Source organism: Macaca nemestrina, chromosome 20, assembly GCF_043159975.1.
Source record: "Macaca nemestrina isolate mMacNem1 chromosome 20, mMacNem.hap1, whole genome shotgun sequence".
In the NCBI taxonomy this organism is placed as follows: domain Eukaryota; kingdom Metazoa; phylum Chordata; class Mammalia; order Primates; family Cercopithecidae; genus Macaca; species Macaca nemestrina.
The window spans coordinates 63,136,995-63,150,636 of NC_092144.1; the positions used below are offsets into that span (position 1 = coordinate 63,136,995).

A 13,642-nucleotide genomic window follows, 5' to 3' on the forward strand; every position below is an offset into this window, starting at 1 on the left:
CGAAATGTTGACTCATAACCGGTAAAACAAAAATACAGTTCCAGTCTCTCTAACGGCAAGGTTGTTCTGCTCATATACCATTCTCACCTGCAATACCCGACGGACAAAGCTTCTTGTAAGAGCATCACAGTCTCCATGGGATAGAGTTTCTGAGACTAGTTTAATGAAACTTGTTACACATTTATGTTGATGTCATACATTAAACTGGATGAAGGAATGAAAGAATCATCTATCTCCAATATCAGCGTCTAAATTTTCCATTCCGTTCCCAGTCTTTACGAGTTTGGAGTCGGAAACACAATGACTCACTTGTTCGGCTTCAAATGCACTAAAAATGAGGCAGGAAAGCTTTCCTCTTAGTGTTCTTATTCTACGCCAGTGAGCAGGTGCTTGTGCACAGTAATACCTGACTTCATGGGCAGCTTCTGTTATCATGGTTTACACAGAGCTGACAGTGCATCCAAATGTGGCCCCTGAACAATCCCCGCTGCCCAACAGCCCTGACACCACGGGACCCTCACCCCGTCCTCCATCCACGTCTGGGTGTGAGCCCTTCCCAGGACCATGCCCAGTGCCGCCTCTTCCCAAGTTCACGTCACTGGGTCCTGATGAGACGGAATCTAAGCGAGATGAGAGGGACTGAGGGAAGGCATGGGTGAGTGTCAGCAAACGTGTCAGGCAGGACGCTTCAGACTCAGAGAAGATTCGCAACGGCAATACCAGGTATTTCAGGAAGAAATAAAAGAACAATCTACCAGGAATATCACTTTACCTGAGTAAGGGCCATTCCTGACTCCTTTCCTTTCCTCTTCTTCCAGACTTCTTCCTTGGGTAACATAAAAGAATCTTTAGAAGTCAATACTGAATATCCAAAATATGCTGCTTAGGGCTGAGAATCTATACTTCCCCTTCATGTGCCACAATTACACGCACAGAAGATCTCACCCTATGGAAAGATGGTCCTCTGCGCCCCACTGCACTGGGGGAATACAGGCACGAGAAACTCCTACAGGAAGAAGTGAGCTTCTGACCCCTTTCTTCAGAACCTGCTCTCCTCCTGGAGAAGCCCACACATGCTGCAGCAGTGGGGAGCTGGGCTGGACTGAGCTTCCCTTTAGGGCACAGACCCAGCCCTGACCAAACCCCACGCAGAACACAGCCCCTCACCTCTCTGTGGATCCCAGGCTGAGCTCAGCCTTCAGAAACAAAAGACAGGGGTTGGTACTAAGCTGGCTACAGAACAGAGTCAACTTTAAATATTACTCGGCTGGGCTCTAAAACACTGAAATGAAAATATGTCAAGGGGGTACAAGAGATGTTTCTGCAAAACGCCTGGGCACTCTTAACGTGAAGCCAGGGTTGAGCTGCACTGAGGGGGCGAGCCCAGCACAGCCCCACCTTCTGCCTCTGCTCTTCTGCTGGGGACTTGTTCTCACCAGGATCCAGACTGGATATTGAAGGAGCAAAAAGAATCACACCGCACAGGCAACATGGACCAGAGGTGGGGGTGAAGGTGGGGCTGCCATGTCAAATGGGAGGCTGTGGGACATCACAAAGGTTTCCACAGAGAAAGTGATGTCGGAACAAAGACCTCAGGAAGAAAGGCTGCTTGGCACTTGCAGCTGAGAGGCCAGAGAGTTCCAGGCAGAGGGCCAGCCCACATGGAAGCCTTGAGGCAGGCGCAACCTTGGCTCCAGGAAAAGGAAAGGGGCCTGTGTGGCTACAGCAGAGGGGGCGGGGCGGACACAGGAAGGAGATGACATCCGAGAGGTCCTGAGGGGGCAGATCACACAGGGAGAGGTCTTCAAACATTCTTTCTCCCATACCTCAAAAGAATTTATGAAACCATGTATTTCCTCACCTGTTTTAAGTAAATGCGTAATTTTTTCTTTATTTTACAAAGTAACACACTTACAACATAATATCTTCCATATTTTACACGTGACAAGAAGTTCAGCTGAGCCCCAGGAAGTACAGGGTTGCCCTCAGCTGAGATGTGCAAGACTGCAGGGGGTGGACATGTTTGGAGGAGTTTGGGAAGTCACTTTTTTTTTTTTTTTTTTGAGACGGAGTCTGGCTCTGTAGCCCAGGCTGGAGTGCAGTGGCCGGATCTCAGCTCACTGCAAGCTCCACCTCCCGGGTTCACACCATTCTCCTGCCTCAGCCTCCAGAGTAGCTGTGACTACAGGCGCCCACCACCTCGCCTGGCTAGTTTTTTGTATTTTTTAGTAGAGACGGGGTTTCACCGTGTTAGCCAGGATGGTCTCGATCTCCTGACCTCGTGATGCACCCGTCTCGGCCTCCCAAAGTGCTGGGACTACAGGCTTGAGCCACCGCGCCCGGCCGTCACTTTTATTTATTTAATTAATTTATTTATTAATTTTTGAGACGGAGTTTCACTCTTGTTGCCCAGGCTGGAGTGCACTGGCATAATCTCGGCTCACTGCAGCCTCTGCCTCCCGGGTTCAAGCGATTTTCCTGCCTCAGCCTCCCGAGTAGCTGGGATTACAGGCGCCCTCTACTACGCCTGGCTAATTTTTTGTATTTTTAGTAGAGACAGGGTTTTACCATGTTGGCCAGGCTGGTCTTAAACTCTTGGCCTCAGGTGATCTGCCTGCCTCGCCTCCCAAAGTGTTGGGATTACAGGCATGAGCCAGCGCACCCAGCCAGGAAGTCACTTTTAGACATATGAAGATGGAGATGCCTGCTGGGATATTCCTGCAGAGTGTTTTGGAGACAACTGGACACAGGATTTTAGACCTCAGAGGGGGGTCTGCAGGGGACATGGAGCCGTGTATTAATAGGTGGGACATAAAGCCATGAGATGAGACAGTAAGGAAAGGCAGTGGGTGTGGAAGGAGACAAGAAGAGGTGTAGGGACTGAGCCATGAGCACTCACACATTCAGAGAACAGAAAGTTCTGGAGACACCAGAAGAGAAGAGGAAAGCAGAAAGTGAGGAGAGTGGCAAGAAGATTGAATAGATATGTAAAAGTTAACGGGGTGTCACAAAAGCCAGGACAACAGAGGAGGAAGTGACTGGCTGTGCTACATGCTACCAATAGGAAGAAAAAGATGAGGACAGGACATGAATGACGGCATTTAGGAATGGGGAGGTCACTGATGACTGAAAAAGGAAGAATCGGTGGAATGCTGGATGTGAAAGCTAGATTCAAGCAATAATTCAAAGGTTGAAGCAAGAATTGAAGACAAAGTGGCCGCACATGGCTCACGCTTGTAATCCCAGTACTATTGGAGGCTGAGGTAGAAAGACTACTTGAGCCCAGGAGTTTGAGACCAGCCTGGCCAACACAGCAAGATCCTGTCTCTATATTTTTATTAAAAAAAAAAAAAAGAATTGAAGGCAAAGTAAAACTAGTTTTTAGTATATTATGCTCTTAAATAGAGCATAAATAGGTACTTATTACAGAGGGAAATGTAGTTGAGAGTATTTTTTGTCTTAAAGATGGAAAAGTAGAAGAAAAAAAGGCTTTATTACGCATTGGAGATCTGTTCAGAGAGGAAAAAAATTGTTCATACTACTCTGACACTCAACACAGAACGTTTCACCTCTAGTCACCAAAATGTGTGTCATTTTTCCCCACAATGGCAGGTTCTCCAGCAGACTACCAGGTAGGGAGTCCTGCCGTTTTCCTCAATTCTGACACTGTCTACAAAACAGAATCAGACACCACAGCTTGAGAGCTCAGTCGCACAAGGCTGCCCTCACTTCATATGCTGTACGCTCTGACTGACCTGATCGATGTGCTTCCCTAACACTTTGCTTGGGTTTGAATAACTAGCCAGCACAGCTTTTCCATCTGGCTGTTCATCTGTGTCCTTTGCAACATACTTTATAACAAATGAGTAAACCAAGTGTTTTCCTGAGTTCAGTGAATGACTGTGGCAGATTACTACAACCTGAGGAGGGGAGTCAAGGGAATCCCCAATTTACATTTGGTCGCCCAGAAATTCAGGTCCCAACCTGTGACTTGTGACTGGCATTTGAAGTGGGGGCAGCCCTGTGGAACTGACCAACCAGTAAACAGCATCTGATCCTAATTCTAGTTGGACAGTGTCAGAATTGAGTTGAACTATAAGGTCACCCAGTTAGTGTAGGATGGAAAATGCACTGCTGCTGGGAAGAAGTTCCTCCAGATTTTGGTGATGAGTTTTCCGTGTTGCGTGTTCACTATTATATTGACTGTACACTATTATATTGACTATAATCAGCATCATATAATACTAAATATTATGTAATCAGTATTACATTAACTCATGTTCTCGCCCCTACCCAATCCCAGGGAAAGGGAGGAAAAGGGTGGCCCACAAATGAATGAGTCAAGTCACTGCCCTCTGGTTGAAAAGGTTATAAGTGGAAGCTAACCTCTGATGCCATAATTATAAAATGCATAGCCTTATAGACAAGAGTTTTGCAATTCTCATCTTTATCTGTGTATTTTAAGCATATTTAAAACCTGTTCGATTATAAAGACAGAAATCAACATGTCACAACTAAGTTACCCATATTCAATCAACTCACCACTCACCTGAGCCAAGGTCCCCGCCTTCTTCCTGTGTGTTTTCCTCTCATTCTGTACATATCTCATCCTCACTTCTCTCTCTGGCTTTTTCTCTGTTTCCTCCCAGGTTTCTGCTCCTCATTTTGAGCCCCCCTCCTCTCCTGCTCTTTCTCCCCTTCTTCCCTCCTTTCCTTCTCTTCTGCCTGTTCTGCTCCATTCCTACACCTTCTTCCACCTTATTCCTCTCTCTGCCCAATCTTTTCATTGTTCCAATCCCAATCTCCACATATTTCTGCGTCTTTCTTCCCTCATGTGTGCTCCCCGTCTGCTCCCCCTATTAAATCCCCTCTTCCCTGTTACACCCCTTGTCCCCATTCTCTGGCACCCCCAGATCCCAAGCCTCCCCATGCTGTGGTTCTCCCTATGCTCTCCTTGTCGCCAGCTGTCCCGTCTTACTGTCCCAGCACCACACTGCTGTCTGCCCTGGCTCCAAATCCCTCCTCCTCTCCCCCACTCTGTCTGAGAAGCCTCCCCCTTTCTGCCCCTCTCCTTATCTTGCTGTCTTCATCTCTCTGGAGACGCAGCTTTTCTCTACATTTCTCCAGTTGCTCCCTGCCCCACACTTTCTCAGCTTTGTCTTTCACTCTGTGTCTGTCTGCAAATTCCCCACCCATCCTCTGCGTTGCCATCTGTTCATGGTTCTCACCCATCCTTTTCACTCCTTCTCAGTTTTTCTATTTCCTCTCTCTTTCTCCTGATCCCGTCTCTCTCCTGATCCCCTTTGGCCACATATTTACAGGGAAGGGGATGGAATAAGATGCCCACCTACTGAAAGCACAAGTTCTAGTGGAGTGGAATCTGGACAAAAGAACATTGGAGGTGAACAGACAGGCCCGAGTCACCTCCTTCAACGCTGGGTCAGAGGAAGCCATGCTTATGAGGGGGAGGCCTGCGGGGCAGAGGGCAAGGCTCAATGAGAGCAAGATGGGCAGGTGTCTCAGAGGAGGGGTGGATCTGCGGAATCCCAGGACCAGGGCGAGGACTCTTGCACTGGAGCTGCGGTGCTGTGGTGCAGACACAATGAAGGGTGAGGCTTAGGGGATCCAAAGGGTGAATGCACCTCGCAGGTGAGGACTTTACAAGGCACAGGGTGGGAAGTGAGTAAAGAGTTTTAAGCAGGAAATGGCGTGAAAGGTGTCTACATGGCCTGAAGGCAGAAATACTGCAAGCAGGACCAGCCTGTGTGGTTCAATGGGAAGTGACCCCTGACCTCTCATGGACATCTCTGAATTTACTTGGGGATAAGAGAGCCATGAGGGGATATTAAGGTCTATAGGACCCAAAGTGATGGCTCACGTCTGTAATCCCAGCACTTTGTGGGCTGTAATTCCAGTCGAAGCGGGAGGATCACTTGAGCACAGGAGTTCGAGACCAGCTCAGGCAACACAGTGAGACCCCCTCTCTACTAAATATATATATTTTAAAAATTATTTAAACGTGGTGGTACACACCAGCGGTCCCAGCTACTCAGGAGGCTGAGATGGGAGGATCACTTGAGCCCAGGAGGTCCAGGCTGCAGTGAACTACAATCACGCCACAGTACCCCAGTCTGGGCTACAGAGCCAGACCCTATCTTAATTTTTTTATATATATATATGTGTGTATGTATGTCTCTGAGGACTCCTGGAAATCAAGCATGGATGTGCAGGAGCCTGGGGAGCCCAAGTTTAACCTAAACAGAGGGAAACTCACGTGTGAGGCCTTCACTCCAAGTATCAGCTTCTAGAGGCTGCAGGAATCTGTAAGAAGAGCTGGGTTCCCTGCAGGCGGGGCCTGGGTGGGCGCCTCATGCAGAGGGGCCAGCAGTTGGGAGGAGCCTGAGGGATGAAGAGGGGAGGGCTTGGGGAAAGGCAGCAACACCTGTGCTTCCCTTCGTCTTGCTCCCAGGAGTCTGTTTCCAGAGCTTTGGAGGAGAGCCCTACCAGCGAGGCTGAAGCCACTCAGTGGGCTGGGAGCTAGGATCTCTCTAGGTCGTCGACGGGGCAGTGTTCAGATCCAGGAATGTTTCTGCAATACAGAACATGAAATGCAAAACTTGAGCTTAGCGGGGAGTGTACAATTTCATGCTGATCAGCAGAACCTCCTTTCCATTTCTATTCCCCACCCAGCCAGGAAGGACAGTGTCAACCTTGGTTCTGGAGCAGGGCTGAGGCCTATGATTAGTTAGGTCAATAACTTGCTTTTTAAAAAGCAGTAACTTTTTACAAATAGCAACAAATTCCATTGTTCTTCCTTTATCCCATTCCACTCTTGAGATGACACAGCCTCAAATACCTTTGAGATAAACTTTGTCATCAGAATATGCTTATGTCAATAATTTCTACATATAGTGTAATTTGAAATTCACTTTACATGTATTCTGAAAGTACTTGAAAAAATAGAAGAGAAACAAAAAAGCATAGATTACAATTTTTAAATAAAAATTGTTTTCTAAGTACTTATTTTAATCTGTTGTAGAAAAAAAGCCTGTAAAATCGTCTTCAGAAAACATCTGCATTTATATTCACCTCAAGGGTAATTAATTTTGCAAGATTTTAAGTGTATTTGATAGGGTATTCCCTTTTTTTTTTTTTTTTTTTGAGACAAAGTCTCTCTGTCGCCCAGGCTGGAGTGCAATGGCGCAATCTTGGCTCATTGCAACCTCCGCCTCCTGGGTTCAAGCAGTTCTCCTGTCTCAGCCTCCCAAATAACCAGGATTACAGACGCACGCCACTACACCCAGCTAATTTTTTTTGTATTTTTAGTGGAGACAGGGTTTCACATTGGCCAGGGTGGTCTCAAACGCCTGACCTCAAGTGATCTATCTGCCTTGGCCTCCCAGAGTGCTGGGATTACAGGTGTGAGTTACCATGCCCCGCTGGCTATTCTCCTTCATATGAACCCTATACAAAGTAAAACTAGATGATCAAATATTAAATGGCATCGTATCTACTAGCGAGAATTTTCTGTCAACATCTGTGAATTTACCTCTACTTTGAAGTATGTTTGCCTCTCACCTCCCTACATGTGGAAGATTTCATCAATGGAAATTTATTGAAGTGGTGATTTATTGAAAATACAATTGTTGGCCGGGCGCGGTGGCTCAAGCCTGTAATCCCAGCACTTTGGGAGGCCGAGACGGGCGGATCATGAGGTCAGGAGATCGAGACCATCCTGGATAACCCAGTGAAACCCCGTCTCTACTAAAAAATACAAAAAAAAAATTAGCCGGGCGAGGTGGCGGGCGCCTGTAGTCCCAGCTACGCGGGAGGCTGAGGCAGGAGAATGGCGTGAACCCGGGAGGCGGAGCTTGCAGTGAGCTGAGATCTGGCCACTGTACTCCAACCTGGGCGACAGAGCCAGACTCCGTCTCAAAAAAAAAAAAAAAGAAAATACAATTGTTTAGATAGGAAAAATAGCATATTTAACAACTATATCTACACAGTTTCAAAAGATACGGTGTCTGGGATTTGGCGACTTTTGCAAGGTAGACTGCTCTGTGTTACGCAATATTGTTAAATACCTGTGTTGCCAAGAAAGCAGTTTCAGCATGGACTTCCATGATTACAAGCAAAGAAATGATTTGATTTTGGATCTTTTCATTAAACTGAGAATAGTAGGGGTGAATCTGATTATAGGCGAAAGTCATGAATCCATTTTCTATATGCAGAGTTTAAATGCTTATACAATTTTCATTGAAGCAAAATCAACACATTCACAAGAGACTGAAAAAGGATATTTCCAGCTGGGCACGGTGGTTCATGCCTGTAATCCCAGCACTTCACTTTGGGAGGTTAAGGCAGGTGGATCACTTGAGGTCAGGAGTTCAAGACAAGCCTGGCCAACATGGTGAAACCTCGTCTCTATTAAAAATACAAAAATTAGCCAGGTGCAGTGGCAGCGCCTGTTATCCCAGCTACTAGGGAGGCTGAGGCAGGAGAATCACTTGAACCTGGGAGGCAGAGGTTGCAGCGAGCCGAGATCGTGCCTCTGCACTCCAGCCTGGGCGACAGTGCAAGACTCCATTTCAAAAAAAAAAAAAAAAAATGAACAAAGAATGGTGGGGGAGGCTCAACCTTTGCTATTTGCTAGGATTACAGGGTCAAAATCAGCTTCTACATTGTCAACACATAACAAGTTAAACTCAAAAATAATGAACACACATATATTTGAAAATTGGAATATGACAAACTTTAAACTTGCCCTGGTACCTTGGCCTTTGAGAGGCACTGAATCCAGCCTGGGCAACATAGTAAGACCCAATCTATACAGAAAAATTTAGAAATTATCCAGGTGTGGTCATGTATGTCTATAGTCCCAGCTATTCAGGAGGCTGAAGTGAGTTTGAGATTGCAGTGAGCTATGATCACGACACTCCAGCCTGGGCGACAGAGCCTGTCTCAAAAAACAAAAGCAAAAAGCTTTGCAGGGCACTCAATCTTCACTGTGGGTGTACTGACTATTCCTGTCACACATAAGATACATCATTAACTGCTAAAAGAAAATTTCAGCTAATTGAAAAAATGAGATGCACCAAGTTTACTTCAAAGCCATACACATCTAAAATCCCTTACAATTGTGTAACAGATCAACAACTGAAATACAAGGAAACAAGGCATTAGTGATGCACATGCTCCAATGAGACCCTGATATCATACAAGGTAACAAGCCAAACTATCATTTTATCTTCCAAAATGCATCTGAAAGCTTCTTGATCTACAACACAAAATACTCCAAGATACCAAAGGTAACCCAGAAATTTATCTCTGAGATTTCCCCTATAATTCCTCTATTTTAAGTATTCTTTATGTTTAAGGGAATGGTTGGCGACCTAAATTACCAGACACCCTTCCTCCACACACCCTGGTCCAGGGCCCTTGAAACGTCCCTGGACCTAAGCCCAGAGTTTCTCTCTTCCATCCAGAAATGGAAACGATGTTCTAATTGTTGTCACCATGAAACTGAACACAGCACAAGTAGAAATTTCACCTTCGTTTCATCCTCTAAACAGACAAATCAGGTCCTGGATTAATTAAGCAGGTCTAATTGCCAGTTCCAGGGTGAAACCACGGCCCCACAGGGACCATCCGCTGATGCCCCTGCACCCCTCCTGGTACCTTGAGCTAAAATGAGTTGTGATCCTCCTAAAGGTAGGATGCCTGTCTCCACCTGCAAACAAAATGAGTTTTTCACTTAAATCGTTTTCTTTTTTTTTAATTTTTTTTTTTTTTTTTTTTTTAATTTGAGACAGAGTCTCGCTCGTGGCCTAGGCTGGAGTGCAGTGGCACAATCTCGGCTCACTGCAAGCTCCGCCTCCCGGGCTCACGCCATTCTCCTGCCTCAGCCTCCCAAGTACCTGGGACTACAGGCGCCGCCACCTTGCCCGGCTAGTTTTTTGTAGTTTTTTTTTAGTAGAGACGGGGTTTCCCCGTGTTAGCCAGGATGGTCTCGATCTCCTGACCTCGTGATCCGCCCGTCTCGGCCTCCCAAAGTGCTGGGATTACAGGCTTGAGCCACCGCGCCCGGCCAAATCGTTTTCAATGTAAGAGTAAATAAACCTTAGCCTTCAATTAAGTGGCCCAATACAATTCTGTTCTTTTGCCTTAAATTGTTTGAAATGTTGTATTAACTGAAAATAAGCAGGAAGCATCCCTGAACTGAAAATAAGCCGGAAGCATCCCTACTTATTAACTGAAAATAAGCAGGAAGCATCCCCGCCTAATTTCAATTAGCTGAAATTTTCTTTTAGCAGTGCAATGCTGATGATCCAGTCCTAGTGGAGAGAAAATGACCTGGGGCCCAGAGGAGTAGAGAGCCCAGACCCGCTGCTTTTCTGGCCCTGCCCGCTTCCCACAGCCTAGACCCCACCATAGCAGCTTCCACCCTCCCATCCCGCCCTCTTCCACCCCTTTCCCATTGCCCAGACCCCACCCCGGGGAGGCTTCCACCGTTCTCACCCCGCCCCCTCCCCACTGTCCAGGCCCCGCACCCATAGTAGTTCCACCCTCCCACCCGACCCTCTTCCACCCCTTTCCCACTGCCCAGACCCCATCCCACGGTGGCTTCCACCCTGGTCCGTTGCCACTGTCCAGGTCCCGCCCCCACGGTGGCTTCTACCCTTCCCACCCCACCCCTTCCCAATGCCCAGGCCCCGCCCCCACGGCGGCTTCCACCCTCCCATCCAGCCTCCTCCCCACTGCCCAGGCCCCGCCCCACAGCATTTCCACCATCCCACCCGACCCTCTTCCACTCCTTTCCCATTGCCCAGACCCCATCTCACCCTCCCTACCTGGCCTCTCGCCACTATCCAAGACCCGCCCCTCGCTGGCCACAGCCCCCACCCAGAATCCGTTTCCAGTTTTCTCACCTGCAGGGGAGCATTCAAACCTGCCTTTCAGGGCACTCCACCCCGTCCAGCCACACTAGGAATCCACCATCCCACCAGACGTTAAAATCTCCAGGCGCGCCCATGGGATTGGAGTCCCAGGGTTCCGGTGGGAAACTCTGAGACCCGGTGGCTCTGTAACTTTTCTATGATTTGAACCCTCTGCTTGATTTGGAGACTGGACTGCTCTTTTTAATACTCCCAGTTGGTGGCTGGTGTGCTTCCCAGCTGTCTGCTGGTTTGTTCTCATAAGAGATGACTCCACAGTATCTAGTCTTTGCTTTGCATAACGGATGAGGAATACAAAATGCCTTAATCTAATGAATATATAAATTGTCTGTTTATGCACCCTGTTCAGTCGTTTATTCACTCGTCTCCCGTGGAATCCTAAGCACAATTATAAAAGAATCCCGTTACATGAGATCAGTGTCTAACAGACAAAGCCTCTGTCTCAATAACAGTAAATAATAACAGCAACATTAAATGAAATATTAGTATTGCTAAAATGGGGGTGTAGTAAAAATTAAATAATAAGTAAATAATTAAAAATAAATGACATATGGCCAGGCGCGGTGACTTATGCTTGTAATCCCAGCACTTTGGGATGCTGAGGTGGGCAGATCATATGAAGTCAGGAGTTCAAGACCAGCCTGACCAACATGGTGAAACTCCATCTCTACTAAAAATACAAAAAAATGACCCAGGAGTGGTGGCTCATGTCTGTAGACCCAGCTACTCGGGAGGCTGAGGCAGGAGAATTGCTTGAACCCGGGAGACAGAGGTTGCAGTCAGCTGACATCGCACCACTGCACTCCACCCTGGGAGACAGAACGAGACTCCGTCTCAAAATGAATGAATGAATGAATGAATGAATTAATTAATTAATATTAGGCCATTTTTATGGCCTTCACATTGGGAGACTGATGTATACAGGGGACTTGTTTGTCCTTGGGGTGATCTTTATTGTGAGAAGAGAGCTGAGCAGGACCAGCTGAGGGGCAGAGCCAAGGACCCTTCATGGAGACACTCTGCTTGCCCAACAGGTGGAAGGGCGAGTGTAAGTTCACCCCGAAACACATCTGGCTGACTATGGGATCGTTGTCTGAGGCTGAGCAGACCCACTTGGCCAATAAAAGACCCTAAACTCTGCAAAAAGAAGAGAGACCTCTCTGTGCCCAGACCCCTACATAGAAAAAAGGTCCTGGGGTCTAAGATTTCTCACTTGCCAATGATGTTGGCTTGAATATTATTCAGACCCAAATCCTTGGGTCTTGTGTGGGACAAACTGACCGTAGACATGCAGGAAGTGAGAGTCTGAACAGAGCAGCAGAAAGGCAGGCAGAAGACTTGAGGGAGGGGGGAAAGGAGAGACACAAACAGACCAACCCCTCCTCTTCCTCAGTCACCCACCTGGGGAAACATTAGTTTCCCCTCTTGGAGAGGACAGTGGGGAAAGGGAGAAGTGTCTGCATAGGGTGAGATGTGTGTTGGGCGGACAGAAAGACTCCTTTCCCTAAATGTGACCCCATTAGCTCACCCCATTCTATTGCACAAATTCCTGAGCAGAGGGGCACCCTGTGGGGATGAACACAGCTCTTCCTCCCTCCGGTTCCTGAGTCTCCCTGCCATGACCAGGGCTGTAATCCTCCAACTCCCTTCCCAGGGCCCCGTGGACCCTCTGCACTGGAGAAAGATCCGTGTTCCACAGCCGGTCTCAAGGACCTTGCCCCTCAGCTCCCCAGCTGCCCTGTGACTCTGTGATCTTGGAATAAACAGGGAGAGGCCACTGGCCTGGCAGCAAGAATGTGGCAGCTCTATCTTCCCAAGGACAGTCCCAGTGGAAGTCTTTGGGCTGCAGCTCAGTGTGCTATTTTCACCCTGATTCTTGGAGAAATCTTTCCCCTGCTCTGGGACCCTGACAACCACTCCCTCTTGAGTCGCACCCATAGATGCCCCCACAACAAACCCTCCCTAATGAAGGCCATCTGCGCCTGATTCTTAGGCCCTGCGTTGCCCTTCTGGACCCAGATATGCTTATAAACTCCCACACTCCTCATATACTTCATAAAGATCCCACATTCCCCAGATACTTCATAAAGATCCAGAAGCCCTGTTATGAAATCTCACAAGCCCCAGACACTCATGGAATAATATACACAAACACGCCAGGGACTCGCTGACCCAGGACAACATATTTCTACTCATAGTGACTCCACCCCACAAGGAAATACCACTAAAACCTACCAATGAAACAGAGATGTCTCTCATGATGCAATGCCCCAATTAGACTCCAGCACCATAAAAGGAAACACTCCAAATGATCATTTCATCCTCAGAAACGCAACTGAAAGTCTATTGACTTGCAACTGGAAATACCCCGAATGCCAAAGGCAACCCAGAAAATCATCTGCGATTCCTCCTATCTTTCCTCTATGGGTTTCAGGAGCGTTTCTGCACTTCCCAAAGCCTCCGCAGAAATCACCCTGTGGAGCGGATGCTGTGGAGCAGCTCTGGGATCCACACCCAGGCCAAGCTACCCATCCTCCTGCGGCTGAAGCTCCCTACGGGCTCAGCTTCGGCCCTGGTTCTAAGTACACTTCAGGAAGTTTCTCTGCATGATGCCACGGCCTTCAGTCCTCTTCACCGTGATGAGTTTCCCAGTTAAACTCCTGGTGCAAATCTCTGTGTCAGCATCT

General features: G+C 47.6%; 1 protein-coding gene across 7 annotated transcripts in view; it reads right to left on the bottom strand.

The window, feature by feature from the left end:
- Positions 1-13,642, bottom strand: part of LOC105497056 (zinc finger protein 160) — a 38,493-nt gene that overhangs the window by 18,924 nt on the left and 5,927 nt on the right. For 2 of the 7 annotated variants that reach the window (XM_071086077.1, XM_071086079.1), the window contains exons 2-4: positions 6,505-6,589; positions 6,275-6,399; positions 773-826 (exon numbers count right to left, since the gene is read on the bottom strand). In XM_071086077.1, coding sequence (XP_070942178.1) covers positions 773-787 — 15 coding nt within the window. In that variant the 5' untranslated portion in view covers positions 788-826; positions 6,275-6,399; positions 6,505-6,589. The other 5 variants (XM_071086078.1, XM_071086080.1, XM_071086075.1 and 2 more) reach the window with 4 other exon arrangements.